The sequence below is a fragment of the Oncorhynchus tshawytscha genome, linkage group LG13 (assembly GCF_018296145.1).
Source record: "Oncorhynchus tshawytscha isolate Ot180627B linkage group LG13, Otsh_v2.0, whole genome shotgun sequence".
NCBI classification, from domain to species: Eukaryota; Metazoa; Chordata; class Actinopteri; order Salmoniformes; family Salmonidae; genus Oncorhynchus; species Oncorhynchus tshawytscha.
In genome coordinates this window covers 18,669,233-18,689,782 of record NC_056441.1, presented here as the reverse complement: position 1 = coordinate 18,689,782, position 20,550 = coordinate 18,669,233, and the positions used below count along the sequence as shown (strand labels likewise).

General features: G+C 41.9%; 1 protein-coding gene across 10 annotated transcripts in view; it reads left to right on the top strand.

Annotated features, from left to right (window-relative positions):
* LOC112236880 (adhesion G protein-coupled receptor B2-like) overlaps nucleotides 1–20,550 on the top strand; it is a 507,905-nt gene that overhangs the window by 451,170 nt on the left and 36,185 nt on the right. For 8 of the 10 annotated variants that reach the window (XM_042295299.1, XM_042295295.1, XM_042295292.1 and 5 more), the window contains 2 exons: nucleotides 7,488–7,580; nucleotides 20,244–20,283. In XM_042295299.1, the coding sequence (XP_042151233.1) occupies nucleotides 7,488–7,580; nucleotides 20,244–20,283 (133 nt within the window). The remainder of the gene's footprint in view (nucleotides 1–7,487; nucleotides 7,581–20,243; nucleotides 20,284–20,550) is intronic. The other 2 variants (XM_042295293.1, XM_042295291.1) reach the window with 1 other exon arrangement.

Here is a 20,550-nt window from a genome sequence, read left to right as displayed (position 1 = left end):
ATATATATGATATATAAAAAATACAAAATATTTATTTTTTTGCAATGAAATGTGTGGTTTGTTTGTGTGTGTGTGTGTTGGATGAATGGAACAGCACTTCACCTTAGTGACTGTTCCCTCTGCTCTATACAATACATATCTGTTTATTTTATGTGATGATAAAAGGCTCATACAATACAAATATTTTTTAAATGTTTTCTTTCACAGTGATAGCGACTCTGACTGGGAGCCCCCGGTGCCAAGCTGCCCGCTCTACCTCTGCCCCCAGTGGTGTTCATATGCCACAGTTCATTACTGCAGGCATGACTGTGCCTCAGGGCCAAAAGGGCACAGCATGGAGACGTCGTTGTGTTTTGTGTCGCATGAAATGCACCACTTGTTCAGTTTGCCTCTGCTTTACATCAGAAAGAGACTGCTATGGTACATGGCACAGGCAGCAACATTTTTTTTTGTGTGTGTTAGAATTGCTTTTTGTTATGTTGTATATAGTTATTTGCACTGCTGTATATAGTTATAGGTCATTTCACCAATTTGGCCACCTGGGTACATTTGGGCAACTTGTGTGGGACACCTGGGTGACTCATGCTAAATGTAATGTAGCTCACCCATTCCTGAAGTTATCAGTCTGAAACATTACACACCTACAGTTGCCCTCTTGTGTTATCCATCAACATTCTCTCCAGCATCCTATCTGACTGTGTGGCTATTCTAGGACATGTCAAAGATGATGCTACAACAATAAAAAACAGAAAACGTATGCTCTTTCTTTCTCTTTTCTTCCACCAGATCTACTGTTATATTCTCCTACATTCAATTAACATTTCCACAAACTTCAGAATGTTTCCATTCAAATGATACCAAGAATATACATATCCTTGCCTCTGGGGCTGAGCTACAGTCAGTTAGATTTGGGAATGTCTTCAGCCTCTGGGGCTGAGCTACAGGCAGTTAGATTTGGGAATGTCTTCAGCCTCTGGGGCTGAGCTACAGGCAGTTAGATTTGGGAATGTCTTCAGCCTCTGGGGCTGAGCTACAGGCAGTTAGATTAGGGAATGTCTTCTGCCTCTGGGGCTGAGCTGTCAGCTTCAGCCTCTGGGGCTGAGCAGTTTAGAGAATGTCTTCAGCCTCTGGGGCTGAGCTACAGTCAGTTAGATTAGGGAATGTCTTCTGCCTCTGGGGCTGAGCTACAGGCAGTTAGATTAGGGTATGTCTTCAGGCGGAAATTGAGAACAAAGGGCTGCAGCCATAACTTAAGCATCGGAAGTATATGCAATTGAAAAAATATACTCAAGGTTCAAGGTAAAAGTAAAAGTATCAAACATTTCAAATGACTTATATTAAGCAAACCAAACTGCCCATTTGTTTATTTACTTTTTATTATTTGCCGGATTGCCAGTGTCATGCTCCTACACTCAGACATTATTTACAAACAAAGCATTTGTTTTTAGTGAGTCCACCAGATCAGAGGCAGTAGGGAGGACCAGGGATGTTCTCTGTTTAGTGAGTCCACCAGATCAGAGGCAGTAGGGAGGACCAGGGATGTTCTCTGTTTAGTGAGTCCACCAGATCAGAGGCAGTAGGGAGGACCAGGGATGTTCTCTGTTTAGTGAGTCCACCAGATCAGAGGCAGTAGGGAGGACCAGGGATGTTCTCTGTTTAGTGAGTCCACCAGATCAGAGGCAGTAGGGAGGACCAGGGATGTTCTCTGTTTAGTGAGTCCACCAGATCAGAGGCAGTAGGGAGGACCAGGGATGTTCTCTGTTTAGTGAGTCCACCAGATCAGAGGCAGTAGGGAGGACCAGGGATGTTCTCTGTTTAGTGAGTCCACCAGATCAGAGGCAGTAGGGAGGACCAGGGATGTTCTCTGTTTAGTGAGTCCACCAGATCAGAGGCAGTAGGGAGGACCAGGGATGTTCTCTGTTTAGTGAGTCCACCAGATCAGAGGCAGTAGGGAGGACCAGGGATGTTCTCTGTTTAGTGAGTCCACCAGATCAGAGGCAGTAGGGAGGACCAGGGATGTTCTCTGTTTAGTGAGTCCACCAGATCAGAGGCAGTAGGGAGGACCAGGGATGTTCTCTGTTTAGTGAGTCCACCAGATCAGAGGCAGTAGGGAGGACCATTGATGTTCTCTGTTTAGTGAGTCCACCAGATCAGAGGCAGTAGGGAGGACCAGGGATGTTCTCTGTTTAGTGAGTCCACCAAATCAGAGGCAGTAGGGCGGACCAGGGATGTTCTCTGTTTAGTGAGTCTACCAGATCAGAGGCAGTAGGGAGGACCAGGGATGTTCTCTGTTTAGTGAGTCCACCAGATCAGAGGCAGTAGGGCGGACCAGGGATGTTCTATGTTTAGTGAGTCCACCAGATCAGAGGCAGTAGGGAGGACCAGGGATGTTCTCTTGAGTGTGTGAATTGGACCATTTTCCTGTCCTGCTAAGCATTCAAAATGTGACGAGTACTTTTGAGTCTCAGGGAAAATGTATCTAGTAAAAAGTACATTATTTTCTTTAGGAATGTAGTGAAGTAAAAGTAAAAGTAGTCGAAAATATTAATAATACAGTAAAGTACACACCCCCAAAAAAGATGTATCTAGTACTTTAAAATATTTTTATTTAAGTACTTTACAGTACTGCTCTTTGTTCTTCAGTTCTCTCTCTCACTTTCTCAGTCTCTGTCTTTATTTCTATTCTCTCACTTTCTTTTTCTTTGGATGTTTTCAAATAGTGTTTTTTTAAATTAATACAGTAGTATTAAAAGGTAACAAACACATTTAAGAAACTGAGATTTTTAACTCTTGTTAAAAGCCAATAATGATGCAATGCATGTTGATGAAGTGTAATAAACGATTCTACATGTGAGGGATAATCAACAAGGGGCTATGCATTCTTTGGATAATAATCCAACTCCGTGGAAGGTCCGTTCCACTCTGCTTTCGCATAGAGCCCAGAGTTGATTATCTCTTTCATATCATGGTCAGATTGAACACATTTACTGCTAGAAATGTGTAAATTTGCTAGTAGAAATGTGTTCATTTGCTAGTAGAAATGTGCTCAACATTCACTGAAGTAGCTAGCACGTTTACTAGATAGAGAGAGTAGTTGACTTGGTAAACAAACAAACAGACTTTCTAGTTTAGCTAACCAAACCATCAGTCCTCAGGCATGATACAAGTCCGTATTCGATGTCCATCCGTGTCTGAGGACGTCAGGAGATGACACGAAATCTGGCCACTAGGGACAACAGGGAGCGCTGTTACCTTCAAGTAGGCTTTGATTTTGCTAGGGCATTGTGGACAGGGATGGCAGACGTGCGTAAGTCTCTGGTTCCAAAGGTTGAACTTTCGAATCCCACGATAGGAAGTTGTTTTTGATATTTGGGTTTTAAGTCTGTCCCAAACCCTAACCCTTGCCTTGATCATTGGGAGTTAATACCTAACCATAATACCTTGGAGATAAAGCCATAGAATGATACAGAGAAGTAACCATACACTTCAAAATGTCACTTTTGGAACAACTAGATGATCGTCTAATTCTGACATGAGACTGTGAGACCTTGTTGCGGTCCTAGCTTAATGTTATGAAAATCTAATTCAGCAATGTCAATAATATGTTCAATGAAACTTTCTTTCAAAAGCAGCTCAAACATAGAACATGTACAAATTGAGTAGAGCCACAATTTCCCACTATAGGGAAATAAAACATTCTCTAGAATGCCCTTCAAGTCAATCCGAAATGAGTGTTCAACAATGCCATGGTATAACATAAAATCCATAATAAAACCCCATATAGATGATCAAACATTAGCATTAGCAAGGTAATATATTTGTTTGTAGCTACACTCTTAGAAAGGTTCCTTAAAGAACCATAAGGGTTATATCTCTTGCTTCATATACGGTATGGAACCCCTAAATGTTCTATATAGGACCCTTTTGTAGGGTTCTTTGATCAGAACCGTAGAGGTTCTACTTCACTGAATCAAAAGGGTTCTACACAGAACCCTGCAATGGTGCCATTTATGAATTATGGCTACCACTATTAAATAGAAATACTTTTTGCTAAGAAAATAATTTAATAAACAATTAAATAATGGACAAAACAACCCCAGCATAGTTTTTAGAATGTATTGTCATTACTGTATATGCTAACATAGTTTGGAAATATGCATGTCAATTCTGGCTGACATCTTTACAATAAAGTACAACTTTGTCCATTAGTTACAGCAAACAACGAAAATGTGGCTTCTGCTCCATTCTCAACACCCCCAAACAGCAGACTTCACACATGCAGTTAAGACAAGCACGGGTTCAATATGCAGTGCAGCGCCCCTGGATGGAGAGCATGTTGTGGGGTTAAGGGCCTTGCTCAAGGGCCCAACTGTAGGGGGATGTTTTGAGGATGTGAACCCAGCAGCCCTAGAGTTATCAAATCAATTCCACCCATTTCTTTCCTGCACCCAGCCCGGGATTCAAACCAGCAACCTTACAGCCTCAGGTCCAATTCCTGCCACAGGTCCAACTCCTTAACCACTGGGCTACCTACCACCAGTACAGTTTGGGTTGTTGCCTCACTGGTTCCAGAGAGAAATAAAAAAGGACCAAAAACACAAGTTAATCTTTGGAAATAAGCATGAATTAATCTGCAAAAATGAAGACCAAATACTATGCAGACATATAATTATTATGATGTTGAAGAACAACTTACATGCAGTTGTTGTCAGCAGCAATCAAAAGTGAGATTCGCTGCCTCTCATAGTTCTTGGTTACTGCCATAAGTTGCAAAACACAGAGAAAGTGTTAAAAGTTATGTAATGATTAAGTAGGCTATTGAATCACCAATATTTATTATACTGAATTTATTATCAATTATTTATACATACCTCCTCTCAGTCAGCAACAGTATTCTAATGCCTTCATGAAGCATAGTCCCCTCACCCGACTCCACACTGAAATACTGAAATAAAAGTAACAATTAGCTCATTTTCAATGTCAGGCTGGTTCTGTAGCTATATTTGGAACATACCATAATAAAACAGTATGTTTATTTGAAAGAGTTGGCTGGCTAGCTTGAAAAGCGGAGAATTAAAGTATCCTGTGTTTTTCTGTTGAACTTCTTGGCGCACCCATCCCGTTAGCGGGATAATTTTCGTCAACATCCACTGAATTGCAGAGCGCCAAATTCAAATTAAATTACTAAAAATATTTAATTTTCATGAACTGACAAGTGCAATATAGAAAAACACAGTTTAGCTTGTTGTTAATCCACCTGGTGTGTCAGATTTCAAAAAAGCTTTTCGGCGAAAGCTATCCAAGCGTTTATGTAAGGACATCTCTCTCAGCAGACAAATCATTTCAAACAGTTAGCAGCCAAGTAGATTGGTCACGAAAGTCAGAAAATCAATAAAATGAATCGCTTACCTTTGATGATCTTCGGATGTTTGCACTCATGAGACTCCCAGTTACACAATAAATGTTCCTTTTGTTCCATAAAGATTATTTTTATATCCAAAATACCTCCATTTGGTTGGCGCGTTATGTTCAGAAATCCACAGGCTCAAGCAGTCATGACGGGGCAGATGAAAAAGTTCGTAGAAACATGTCAAACGTTTTTTATAATCAATCCTCAAGTTGTTTTTACAATAAATATTAAATAATATTTCAACCCAACCGTAGCTTTTTCAACAGGAGTGAGAGAGAAAATGTCTGCTCCAAGCTGCTCACGCATGCAAAACTCTGCTGGCACCCAGCCATCCAATGACATGATGTGATCTTTCTCGCTCATTTTTCAGAATAAAAGCCTGAAACTATGTCTAAAGACTGTTCACACCATGTGGAAGCCATAGGAAAATAAATCTGGTTGATATCCCTTTAAATGGAGGGAAGGCATGCAATGGAACAGAGAGGTTTCAGGAAAAACAGCACTTCCGGGTTGGATTTTCCTCAGGTTTTCGCCTGCAATATCAGTTCTGTTATACTCACAGACAATATTTTGACAGTTTTGGAAACTGTAGAGTGTTTTCTATCCGCATCTGACTATTATATGCATATTCTAGATTCTGGGCCTGAGAAATAGGCAGTTTCATTTGGGTACGTTTGTCATCCAAACATCAAAATACTGCCCCCTACACTCAAGAGGTTTTAACGTTAGTTAAATAAAGTTTCATATGTATTTATATAGCCTGTAGTTTATCATATGACTTTGGCTTCATATGTTTGAATTAAATTACCTTAATAAGTTGAACAATAACATGCTTATTGGTAGGCTACTTCTATTGTCATGCTGGAATGAGGGTTGGTTTTTTAATCGGAAGGTCAGTTACATTATGAATTGACCAAAAGGTTCTACATAGAGTCCCTTCATAAATTCACTCTGGCTATCTACTCCGATTTCAGAGCACTCTCATCTGAGTGTGCCAGAGTGCAGGATAACTGATGAATTTACAAATGCGTGTCAGTAAATGTAAAAAAAAAAGTAAATTGTTGCCAGCAGAAGTAAATTGTTGCCAGCAGCACAGTTACAGTCACCAACACTTTAGACAACATGAAAACAGCCTAACCACCTCTGCTAGGGTGAGGAAAATGGTCAGAATGAGGTGTTCTCTCATTTGCGTCTGGAAGTAGCTAGCAAGCTAGTCAACTTTAGCCAGTTAGCTTGGGTGCTCGACTGCCGTTGTGAGGTCAGAACGCTTGGATCAATGTTACTCCTCTGCTAGAGCGTCCAGTGTGCTCTCTGAATGCTCCGAGAGCGAAACACTCTGGATTTACTAATGGACAATCTGACAACACTGAATTTCCTGAGCGCACTCTGGCACTCCAGATTGAATTTACGAACACTCCCTAAGAGTGTAAGCTTTTATGCTAATATTGTTATTAATATTGCTTCTAGCTAGCAATAAATTTGAAACAACACAGGTTTGTAGGAACCTTGCTGTTTGCCACTCAGACCTCTGCAACATATGAATTCGATCTTCCCCCTTCCATATTGAGCTAACGGGGTCAGATGTCAGCTAGCCATTTATCTGACCAGGTGACATTATAATGGAGCATCATTGGAATAAATGTCAATGCAAAACAGCTGAAACAAATGAAAAGGGAATGTTAGCTGTACTTTCACAGTTTGATGTGACTGGGTTAGCTTTTGTGAGCTGTTGTTTTCTAAAAATCCCCATTACCTTATGGGGTATTGAGAAAACCCTCAAAGTTCTTTGCCTTCACTGGGTATATATATATATATATATAGAACCTTTTATAGTAATGGGTTCTTTACTCTTGTCCAAAGAACCAAAAGGTTCTATAAAGAACCCTAAATGAACCCTTTTTTCTAAGAGTTGGTTAAAACCCAATAAACATGTGTACAGTACTGTATACATGAACATAGTGTCTATGGTAGTCTTAATGTTTTGAACTTAACCAATAAAGACATTTCATTTGCTCCTTTCCTCCCCTTATCCCTTCTCTTCTGCTTCCTTCCTTCGCTCCTCATCCCTCTCTTCAAGGTCCAGGACGCAGTGCGCTGTCGGATGGGGGGATGTAAAGATGACAGCGAGAACTCACCGGACTCATGCAAGAACGGACAGGTGCAGATCATGGTGAATAACATTTCATTTCATCCCATATTAGACCCATAACCACTACTAGTCTGGCCCCTGATCTTGTTTGTGCTGTCTTGCCAACTTTGGGACCAGGCTACATAACTACATCATGTTGGTCCTAAAACTGCCTTGTTCCTTTTCTCCAAATACTGTCCTTCGCTGTTTATAATCCCAATCTCAATCCCAAATCGACCACTAGACCCTACACCCAATGCACTTGTGGGGTTTTGAGAGGATTTGAGAGTTGTCGATTTCTGATTAGGACTAACATCCTAGGGCCTCCCGAGTGGTGCAGCGGTCAAAGCCACTGCTTTGCAGTGCTAGAGGCATCACTACAGGTTCGATCCCAGGCTGTGTCGCAGCCGGCTGCAACCGGGAGACCCATGATGCGGCGCACAATTGTTCGGGTTAGGGGAGGGTTTGGCCGACTGGAATGTCCTTGTCCCATTGTGCTCTAGCGACTCCTTGTGGTGGGCCGGGTTCATGCATGCTGACTCAGTTCACAGTTGTACGTTTTTTCCTCTGCCACATTGATGCATCTGGCTTCCGGGTTAAGCGAGCAGTGTGTCAAGAAGCAGTGCGGCTTGGCTGGGTTGTGTTTCGGAGGACGCACAGCTCTCAACCTTCACCTCTCGCGAGTCTGTACGGGAGTTGCAGCGATGGGAGAACTACCAATTTGGGAGAAAAAGGGGTAAAAAAAGGACTAATATCCTAGTCAAAATTGATGATCTATTTCCAGTCCCTCCTAAAGATTTTTTCTTAGCGCCCCTGTAATCAGTTATTTTCATATTTTCTTCACGTTTATATTGACTCGACAGTGACTGCGGCAGGTTTGTTGAGCCTATAAGAAAGGTCCTTATCATTATGCGCAGAGTGTAAAGTTACACGAAAGGTTACTTTGTCCAAAATCATAATACTCTTGTAAATCATAAAGACATGAAGTGCCTCCCAATGTCGACCAGGTCACAACGTTCTGTCATTTGTATTAGTTACGAAGGTTCCGAAGCTGACCACTCCCTCCCCTTTAATTTTATTCACCACACAGTCATTTACTGTAATAATTTGGTCTCTTGAATGGACCGCTAGGAATGTTAGGAGGCTGATGATTTATTGCAAATTACCAAAATATTTTTTTTTTTTGGAAAGTACTTGTCTTGAATTTGTTCTTCAAAGCTGTCAGGTTCAGAGTTTTTCCTTGCCTAAAATCACTGTCCTGGAAAAGGTATGGCCCAGGGTTGTTCCGGGTGATGTTACATGTTCAGGTAATATGAATGGTCTTATTTATAAGGAAAGCTACTCCTGCCAAAGTTAACATGGAGCACTGTGATAAAAGCAGTCATTTCAAATCAATTGGTAAATCCAGAGTGGTTCCAACAGTCATTTTCCAAATGGTATAATCCTGAATTAATCCCTCATAGTAAAAGGCTCAAGGCGACTCAATGAAAAGGGCAAACTTTACTGGAACCTGTTATAGACATGACATGACATAGCAGCCATAACAGTATTAAGAAGGCCTTATTTAAGATTTCAAGTAGTGTTACCATAAACTTACTTGAGAGGATAGGAGGACATCTTGAGAGGATAGGAGGACAAATTGAGAGGATAGGAGGACAAATTGAGAGGATAGGAGGACATTTTGAGAAGACAGGTGGACATATTGAGAGGATAGGAGGACATCTTGATAGGATAGGAGGACATCTTGAGAGGATAGGTGGACATCTTGAGAGGATAGGAGAAGCACTTGAGAGGATATGAGGACATCTTCACAGGATAGGAGGACATATTGAGAGGAAAGGAGAACATATTGAGAGGATAGGAGGACATATTGAGAGGATAGGAGGACATCTTGATAGGATGGGAGGACATCTTGAGAGGATAGGTGGACATATTGAGAGTATAGGAGGACATATTGAGCATATAGGAGGACATATTAAGAGTATAGGAGGACATATTGAGAGGATAGGAGGACATCTTTAGAGGTTGGGAGGCCATATTGAGAGGTTGGGAGGAAATATTGAGAGGATAGGAGGACATCTTGACAGGATAGGAGGACATCTTGAGAGAATAGGAGAACATATTGAGAGGAAAGGAGGACGTCTTGAGAGGATAGGGGGACATTTTGAGAGGATAGGAGGACATATTGAGAGGATAGGAGGACATATTGAGAGGATAGGAGGACATATTGAGAGGATAGGAGGACACATTGAGAGGATAGGAGGACATATTGAGAGGATAGGAGGACATATTGAGGGGATAAGAGGACATATTGAGACGATAGGAGGACATATTGAGAGGATAGGAGGACATATGAGGGGATAGGAGGACACATTGAGAGGATAGGAGGACATATTGAGAGGAAAGGAGGACATATTGAGGGGATAAGAGGACATATTGAGAGGATTGGAGGACACATTGAGAGGATAGGAGGACATATTGAGAGGATAGGAGGACATATTGAGGAGGACATATTGAGAGGATAGAGGACATATTGAGAGGATAGGAGGACATATTGAGAGGATAGGAGGACACATTGAGAGGATAGGAGGACATATTGAGAGGATAGGAGGACATATTGAGGGGATAGGAGGACATATTGAGAGGATAGGAGGACATATTGAGAGGAAAGGAGGACATATTGAGGGGATAAGAGGACATATTGAGACGATAGGAGGACAAATTGAGAGGATAGGAGGACATATTGAGGGGATAGGAGGACATATTGAGAGGATAGGAGGACATATTGAGAGTATAGGAGGACATATTGAGAGGATAGGAGGACATATTGAGAGGATAGGAGGACATATTGAGAGGATAGGAGGACATATTGAGAGGATAGGAGGACATATTGAGGGGATAGGAGGACATATTGAGAGTATAGGAGAACATATTGAGAGGAAAGGAGGACGTCTTGAGAGGATAGGAGGACATTTTGAGAGGATAGGAGGACATATTGAGAGGATAGGAGGACATATTGAGAGGATAGGAGGACATATGAGGGGATAGGAGGACATATTGAGAGGATTGGAGGACACATTGAGAGGATAGGAGGACATATTGAGAGGATAGGAGGACATATTGAGGGGATAGGAGGACATATTGAGACGATAGGAGGACAAATTGAGAGGATAGGAGGACATATTGAGGGGATAGGAGGACATATTGAGAGTATAGGAGGACATATTGAGAGGATGGGAGGACAAATTGAGTGTATAGGATGACATATTGAGAGTATATGAGGACATATTGAGAGGATAGGAGGACATCTTGAGAGAATAGGAGGACATATTGGGAGGATAGGAGGACAAATTGAGAGGATAGGAGGACAAATTGAGAGGATAGGAGGACGTATTGAGAGTATAGGAGGACATCTTGAGAGGATAAGTGGACATATTGAGAGTAAAGGAGGAAATCTTGAGGGGAGAGGAGGACATTTTGAGAGAATAGGAGGACATATTGGGAGGATAGGAGGACAAATTGAGAGGATAGGAGGACATATTGAGAGAATAGGAAGACGTCTTGACAGGATATGAGAACATATTGGGAGGGTATGAGAAGATATTGAGAGGATAGGAGACAATATTGAGAGGATAGGAGGACATCTGGGGAGTATAGGTGGACATATTGAGACGTTAGCATATTGAGATGTTAGGAGGACATATTGAGAGGATAGGAGGACATCTTGAGAGGATAGGAGGACATATTGAGAGGATAGGAGGATGTCTTGACAGGATATGAGAACATATTAGGAGGGTATGAGAAGATATTGAGAGGATAGGAGACAATATTGAGAGGATAGGAGGACATCTGGAGAGTATAGGTGGACATATTGAGACGTTATGAGGACATATTGAGATGTTAGGAGGACATATTGAGAGGATAGGAGGACATCTTGAGAGGATAGGAGGACAAATCGAGAGGATAGGAGGACATATTGAGAGGATAGGAGGACATATTGAGAGCTTAGGAGGACATCTTGAGAGGTAAGGAGGACGTATTGAAAGGTTAGGCGGACATATTGAGAGTATAGGAAGACATCTTGAGGGGAGAGGAGGACACATTGACAGGATAGGAGGACATATTGAGAGGAAAGGAAGACATATTGAGGGGATAAGAGGACATATTGGGAGGATAGGAGGACAAATTGAGAGGATAGGAGGACGTATTGAGAGTATAGGAGGACATCTTGAGAGGATAAGTGGACATATTGAGAGTAAAGGAGGAAATCTTGAGGGGAGAGGAGGACATTTTGAGAGAATAGGAGGACATATTGGGAGGATAGGAGGACAAATTGAGAGGAAAGGAGGACGTATTGAGAGTATAGGAGGACATCTTGAGAGGATAGGAGGACATATTGAGAGGATAGGAGGACGTCTTGACAGGATATGAGAACATATTAGGAGGGTATGAGAAGATATTGAGAGGATAGGAGACAATATTGAGAGGACAGGAGGACATCTGGAGAGTGTAGGTGGACATATTGAGACGTTAGGAGGACATATTGAGATGTTAGGAGGACATATTGAGAGGATAGGAGGACATCTTGAGAGGTTGGGAGGACATATTGAGAGGATATGAGGACATCTTGAGAGGTTGGGAGGACATATTGAGAGGATAGGATGACATATTGAGAGGTTCGGATGACATATTGATTGAGAGGACATATAGAAGAGGACATTTTGAGAGGTTAGGATGACATATTGAGAAGATAGGAGGACATTTTGAGAGTATAGGAGGACATCATGAGAGTTTAGGAGAACACATTGAGAGTATAGGAGGACATTTTGAGAGTGTAGGAGGACATCTTTAGAGGATAGGAGGACATATTGAGAGGTTGGGAGGACATATTTAGAGGATAGGAGGACGTCTTGACAGTATATGAGACCATATTGAGAGGATAGGAGACAATATTGAGAGGATAGGAGGACATATTGAGACGTTAGGAGGACATATTGAGAGTATAGGAGGGCATATTGAGAGGATAGGAGGACATATTGAGAGTATAGGATGACATCTTGAGCATATAAGAGGACATATTAAGAGTATAGGAGGACATATTGAGAGGTTAGGAGGACATATTGAGAGGATAGGATGACATATTGAGAGGATAGGAGGACATATTGAGAGGATAGGAGGACATTTTGAGAGGATAGGAGGACAATTTGAGAGGATAGGATAGAGATTAGAGGACAAATTGAGAGTATAGGAGGACATATTGAGAAGATAGCAGGACATATTGAGATGATAGGAGGACATATTGAGAGATTAGGAGGACATATTGAGAGTATAGGCGGACATATTGAGAGGATAGGAGGACATTGAGATGATAGGAGGACATATTGCGAGTATAGGAGGACATCTTGACAGAATAGGAGAACATATTGAGAGGAAAGGAGGATGTCTTGAGGTGATAGGAGAAGATATTGAGAGGATAGGTGAACATATTGAGAGTATAGGAAGATATGTTGAGAGGATAGGAGGACATATTGAGAGGATAGGAGGACAAATTGAGAGGATAAGAGGACATATTGAGAGGATAAGAGGAAATCTTGAGAATACAGGAGGACATATTGAGATGATAGCAGGACATATTGAGAGGATAGGGGGACATATTGAGAGGATATGGGGACATATTTAGAGGATAGGAGGACATATTGAGAGGATAGTAGGACATATTGATAGGATAGGAGGACAAATTGAGAGGATAAGAGGACATCTTGAGAATACAGGAGGACATATTGAGATGATAGCAGGACATATTGAGAGGATAGGGGGACATATTGAGAGGATATGGGGACACATTTAGAGGATAGGAGGACATATTGAGAGGACAGTAGGACATATTGATAGGATAGGAGGACATCTTGAAACGATAGGTGGACATATTGAGACGTTAGGAGGACAGATTAAGAGTATAGGAGGACATCTTGAGAGGATAGGATCACATACTGAGAGTATAGGAGGACATATTGCGAGTATAGGATAACATATTTAGAGGAATAGGAGTACATATTGAGAGGTTAGGAGGCCATATTGACAGGATAGGAGAACATTTTGAGAGGATATGAGAAGATATTGAGAGGATTAGAGACAATATTGAGAAGATAGGAGGACATCTTGAGAATATAGGAGGACATCTTGAGCGTATAAGAGGACATGTTAAGAGTATAGGAGGACAGATTAAGAGTATAGGAGGACATCTTGAGAGGATAGGAGGACATACTGAGAGTATAGGAGGACATATTGCGAGTATAGGATTACATATTTAGAGGTTAGGAGGACATATTGAGAAGATAGGAGGAAATCTTGAGAGGATAGGAGGACATCTTGACAGGATAGGAGGACATCCTGAGATGTTAGAAGGACATATTAAGAGGATAGGAGGACATCTTGAGAGGATAGGAGGACATCTTGAGAGGATAGGAGGACATCTTGAGTGGAAAGGAGGACAAATTGAGAGGATAGGAGAACATATTGAGAGGATAGGAGGACAAATTGAGAGGATAAGAGGACGTATTGAGGGGAGAGGATGACATATTGAGAGGATAGGAGGACATATTGAGAGTATAGGAGTACATCATGAGCATATAAGAGGACATATTAAGAGTATAGGAGGACATATTGAGAGGTTAGTAGGACATATTTAGAGGTTAGGAGGACATATTGAGAAGATAGGAGGACATATTGAGAGGATAGGAGGACATATTGAGAGGTTAGGAGGCCATATTGAGAGGATAGGAGGACATCTTGAGGGGAGAGGAGGACATTTTGAGAGAATAGGACAACATATTGGGAGGATAGGAGGACAAATTGAGAGGATAGGAGGACGTATTGAGAGTATAGGAGGACATCTTGAGGGGAGAGGATGACATATTGAGAGGATAGAAGGACATGTTGAGAGGATAGGAGGACATATTGAGAGTATAGGAGGACATTTTGAGAGGATAGGAGGACAATTTGAGAGAATAGGATGACATATTGAGAGGTTAGGAGAACATATTGAGAGTATAGGAGGACATCTTGACAGAATAGGAGAACATATTGAGAGGAAAGGAGTACGTCTTGAGAGGATAGGAGGACATATTGAGAGGATAGGAGGACATCTTGAGAGGTTAGTAGGACATATTGAGATGATAGGAGGACATATTGAGAGGATAGCAGGACATTTTGAGAGGATAGGAGGACAAATCGAGAAGATAGGAGGACACATTGAGATGATAGTAGAAGATATTGAGAGGATAGGTGGACATATTGAGCGTATAGGAGGACATGTTGAGAGGATAGGAAGACAAATCGAGAGGATAGGAGGACATATTGAGATGATAGGAGAAGATATTGAGAGGATAGGTGGACATATTGAGAGTATAGGAGGACATATTGAGAATACAGGAGGACATATTGAGAGGATAGGAGGACATATTGAGATGATAGGAGAAGATATTGAGAGGATAGGTGGACATATTGAGAGTATAGGAGGATATGTTGAGAGGTTAGGAGGACATATTGAGAGATAGGAGTACAAATTGAGAGGATAGGAGGACATATTGAGAGGATAGGAGGACAAATTGAGAGGATAGGAGGGCATATTGAGAATACAGGAGGACATATTGAGATGATAGCAGGACATATTGATAGGATAGGAGGACATCTTGAGAGGATAGGTGGACATATTGAGACGATAGGAGGACATATTGAGAGGATAGGAGGACATATTGATAGGATAGGAGGACATCTTGAGAGGATAGGTGGACCTATTGAGACGTTAGGAGGACATATTGAGAGGATAGGAGGACATATTGAGAGTATAGGATGACATCTTGAGCATATAAGAGGACATATTAAGAGTATAGGATGACATATTGAGAGGTTAGGAGGACATATTGAGAGGATAGGAGGACAAATCGAGAGGATTCGGTGGACATATTGAGATAATAGGAGGACATCTTGAGAGGATTAGAGGACATATTGAGATGACAGGTGGAACATTTTTGAGAGGATAGGGGGCATCTTGAGAAGATAGGAGGACATATTGAGAGGATAAGGGGGCATCTTGAGAAGATAGGAGGACATATTGAGAGGATAGGAGGACATATTGAGAGATAGGAGTACAAATCGAGAGGATAGGAGGACATATTGATATGATAGGAGAAGATATTGAGATGATAGGTGAACATATTGAGAGTATAGGAGGACATGTTGAGAGGATAGGAGGACATATTGAGAGGATAGGAGGACATATTGAGAGGATAGAAGGACATATTGAGAGGATAGGAGGACATATTGAGAGGATAGGAGGACATATTGAGATGATAGCAGGACATATTGAGAGGATAGGGGGACATATTGAGAGGATATGGGGACATATTTAGAGGATAGGAGGACATATTGAGAGGATAGTAGGACATATTGATAGGATAGGAGGACAAATTGAGAGGATAAGAGGACATCTTGAGAGGATAGGAGGACATATTGAGAGGATAGGAGGACATATTGAGAGGATAGGAGGACATCTTGAGAGGATAGGAGGACAAATTGAGAGGATAGGAGGACATATTGAGAGGATAGGAGGACATATTGAGAGGATAGGAGGACATCTTGAGAGGATAGGAGGACATATTGAGAGGATAGGAGGACATCTTGAGAGGATAGGAGGACAAATTGAAAGGATAGGAGGACATCTTGAGAGGATAGGAGGACATATTGAGAGGATAGGAGGACATCTTGAGAGGATAGTTGGACATATTGAGAGGATAGGAGGACATCTTGAGAGGATAGGAGGACATATTGAGAGGATAGGAGGACATCTTGAGAGGATAGGAGGACATTTTGAGATTATCATGATTCAGACTACAGTACAACCAAAGACTAGAGTAACTAGTCCCTCCCATTCTCCCCCTCTATTCTCACTTACATGTTCACCCTCTCTTCCATGTTCAACTTCTCTCTTACATGTTCAACTTCTCTCTTTCATGTTCATCCTCTCTCCTGCATGTTCATCTTCTCTCTTCCATGTTCTTCTTCTCTCTTACATGTTCATCCCTTCTCTTACATGTTCATCCTTTCTCTTACATGTTCATCCTCTCTCTTACATGTTCATCCTCTCTCTTACAGGTTCATCCTCTCTCTTACATGTTCATCCTTTCTCTTACATGTTCATCCTCTCTCTTTCATGTTCATCCTCTCTCTTACATGTTCATCCTTTCTCTTACATGTTCATCCTCTCTCTTACATGTTCAACCTGTTTTTTACCTTGTCTTTTTCCTTCTCTTTCTTATTCTCTTCATCATTTCTTCTTCCCCACATATCACTTACAATCTCTTCTTATTAATGTTTCTAATCCATCTGAATTGTGTCCTCTCCTCCATTCCCTCCATTCTCATCTCTCCTCCTCTCACATCTCTCCATCCATCTCTCCCACCATCCCTGCATCAGAAGTGTCAGAACATGTCCTACTGCGGGCAGCAGTGTGGCTCTCTGCGCTACAGCACTGGCACTGGAGCTTCTCCATGCCCGTCGTCGTCATGCCAACAACAGTCATCATGCCTGCCACCATTCCACCCTCACCAGGGCTGTCAACACAGCTGCCAACAAGGCTGTTACCACAGCCTGCCCCACAACAACCATATGAACCATGAGCACATGAACCACACCCTCAACCATGCCCATAACCAAGCTTACAACAACAACCATGGACATAACCACAACCAGTACCCCAACAGCAAATCAGTATGTCAACCACAGTAGATAGATACTATGTCCTAAAGTAGCCAATGCTGTGTGTAGCCATATAGAACATCTGGTACATTAGCCACGAGGTTTCCAACAATGGTTCCCAAATTGTGGATATACTGAAATGGCTTTCAATTTATTTAATACAAATGTTATTAGCCTGCAAAAACAACTAATGTTGTTTTAAGGTCCATTGGGGAAAAGGTTTGGAAATCACTGGGCTACAGTATATTAGTATGTAGATTGGTGCCAGTAGGTTTTTACAGAAGGGATCTTGAACTTCCGTCTGGCCCAGTAGACCCCACATGTCTGAGTTATAGTCTTAGCTTGCACCAGTCAACGTTGTTTCAAGCTGCTTTTTTATATCTAGATGGAAGTGTTTTTAGAGGAAGTTTTGGGATACAAATGTTGTTTTGTTCTTGCATTTATTCCAATAATAATTCAGCCATAAGTGAATTGGAGTTCTCTTGTGCTTAAGTGGTTACCAGTGTTGGCTGAACCCAGGCCTAATGTGAATGTCCTCCACAATAATGCCTGGACAAACAGTACTTAGTAATGATGCTGATGGTGAACCTGATTCACTTTACATACTCAGCCTGTGTGTGGGTGTGAGAGAGAGAGGGGGGAGAGAGATGAGAGTCTATATCCTCATTTGTCTGTTTAGGCGAGAGCCATTTGTGAGTCAGTGTGATTTGCGTGCTAAGAGCTTTCCTCTCCTTTGAGACCTGCATTCATTCTCTCCCTCTTTCAAATGTTCTGTTTCTCTTTCTGTCCCTTTAATTATCTTTATTTCTCTCCCCCTCTCATGCTCTCTCTTTCTCTTCCACTTTCCCCTTTCACTGCCTTTCCCCCTCCCTCCAGCTCTCTCCCTCCCTCTTCACCCCCCATCTCTGTCTTTTACTTTCCCTCTCCCTCCATCTTCCACTCCCCCCTCCTTTTTCCTCCCCTGTCTCTCTATCCCTCCCTCCCTCTGTCTCTTTCTGTGGCGTGCCAAAAATGCCTAATAGTTTTATATCCACACAAAGGCTTTTGTGAGCGGGCTCCATAGAGGATTCTAGGCAGATCGGTGCTGGGGGGAGAGAGGAGATGAATGGCCTGGGTCTGCATGGCAATGAGGGGCCACATTAAGTTGGGGAGGTTTTAATGGAGGCCATTTTGGAAAGACACTGGAACTTTCCCTCATTCAATCCAATCAATCTGTTTGTGTGCTGATATTTGTGTTGGTTTTTTCACCAAGCAATTTGTTCTAACGAATTATCTCGTGGAGGTTACAAAAGACAAGCTGAGGGCAATGAATGCAGAATGCTGGGATGAGGAAGATGATTGTGTTTGGTTTAAAGAGAGAAAGGTAGAGAACTTGAAAGAGACCAGTGACTTGAGATGGCCATTGCAGACCGACAAAATGGCAACATAGACAATAAGGTGTCATTCAACATGTTTAGCCATTTGCTCTTGATTGATGGCAGTTACAAGTCTAGGGTAAAGTAAGTGCTTGAAATGATGTGTTGAAGATCATGTCAATTATGGATGCACTTTACTCACTTGAAAACAAAACAATATTAGAACCAGCATTCTTGAAAAAATAACACTGACCTCGATTTTCATCAGCTGTTCATCCTTCTTGATTCTTTTGAAGCAAAATCATTATCTTTCCTCATTCTTTTCCTAAACACATACTGATAGAAAGATTATAGGAGTAGCTCAGATATCTGTTGTCACCTACCATGTTCAACCTACCATGCGGTAGGCCCACCGTTTGGAAAACAGACTGTTGCATTGGCTTTTTTAGTCCTGATTCCTGTGACAATTCAATTTGACTATTTAAGCTTTGAAAATCAGCTGCCCAACTTTATCAGGAGGTATCCTGAGCCTATTTGCAATGTGTTTACACAGTGGGAAATGTGGACGTTTTTTCTTTTTCGCTGTGATCAGCTTGTTAAAAATTGACGTATACAAACTAGAAACCACTGATCCTGACTATGGGGTGAAACTCATGGACAACAGTTGTGATTGTCCGTACCATATTGTCCATTTTACTTCAACCCTGTCCTGATTTTAGGATATGTTGTTTGTTAGCGTCATTTAGGTTAGGCCATTTGATTTGAGGAACCTGCATGATGTAAGTGTCCATCTCATTACATTGTCATCCATTTTATCTCCAGCCTGTAGGCTAAAGAGAAGGCCAAAAACTCTTTCTATCATATCTGTATCTGCTACATGATTTATGTTAGATAATTTTTTTGAAGGAACGTTGGTGAAGCGTCGCAGCGATGTGTCTCTCCAACAGCACCCTGGAGAGTTGCGCAGGGAATGGACATGCAAAATATGTTTACGCCCCTGCCTTTGACAAAGTTGGCACTGCTTATCACAGTGCGGAATTTGCGCTCACCCAAAAAGCCCATATGCTACTGGTTGAGTGAAATTGTCATTGTTTTTGCGCAGAATTATGTGAGGTTTTATGTGTTGTTGCTGGAGGTGTGACTTGGCCTCCCTCGTCAATCTGTCGCCCCAGGTGTCAGCCTAATCCTGCCTAATGAGCGGGCCGTTCGTGAGCCTAAAACACTGTGATCTGTCTATGGGTGTGTTGCATTCATCTTTCAAAAGCACCTCTCCTCTCATTTTCCGTTGTTTCTCTTTCATCTATGATGACATTCCTCTGGTTTCTAGGACTGTCTGTCATCACAATGGAGATGAATCTCTCCCTTTGTATGTTGTATTAATGGGAGTAGAATGTGAAATTATCACAGATATGATTTTTGACCTTCATCTATGATCTTTATCATTGTCTGCATCCTTCTGTTTCCCAATGCTACCCCAGCACCATGCTATATATGTTACACCCATGCAGCTACCATGGAAACACACACATACAAATACACACACACACACACACTGCTGTCTAACTGTGTATCTTCTCCCCATGCTCTCTCTCAGACGGACTTTGAAAAAGATGTGGACCTGGCGTGTCAAACAGGTAGGCTCTCTCTCTCTCTCTCTGTCCTCTATATCTCTCTCTCTCTCTCTCTCTCTCTCTCTCTCTCTCTCTGTCCTCTATATCTCTCTCTACCCTTCTCCCCCCTCTCTCTCTCTCTCTCTCTCTCTCTCTCTCTCTCTCTCTGTCCTCTATATCTCTCTCTACCCTTCTCCCCTCTCTCCCTCTCTCTCTCTCTCTCTCTCTCTCTCTCTGTCCTCTATATCTCTCTCTCTCTCTCTCTGTGTCCTCTATATCTCTCTCTACCCT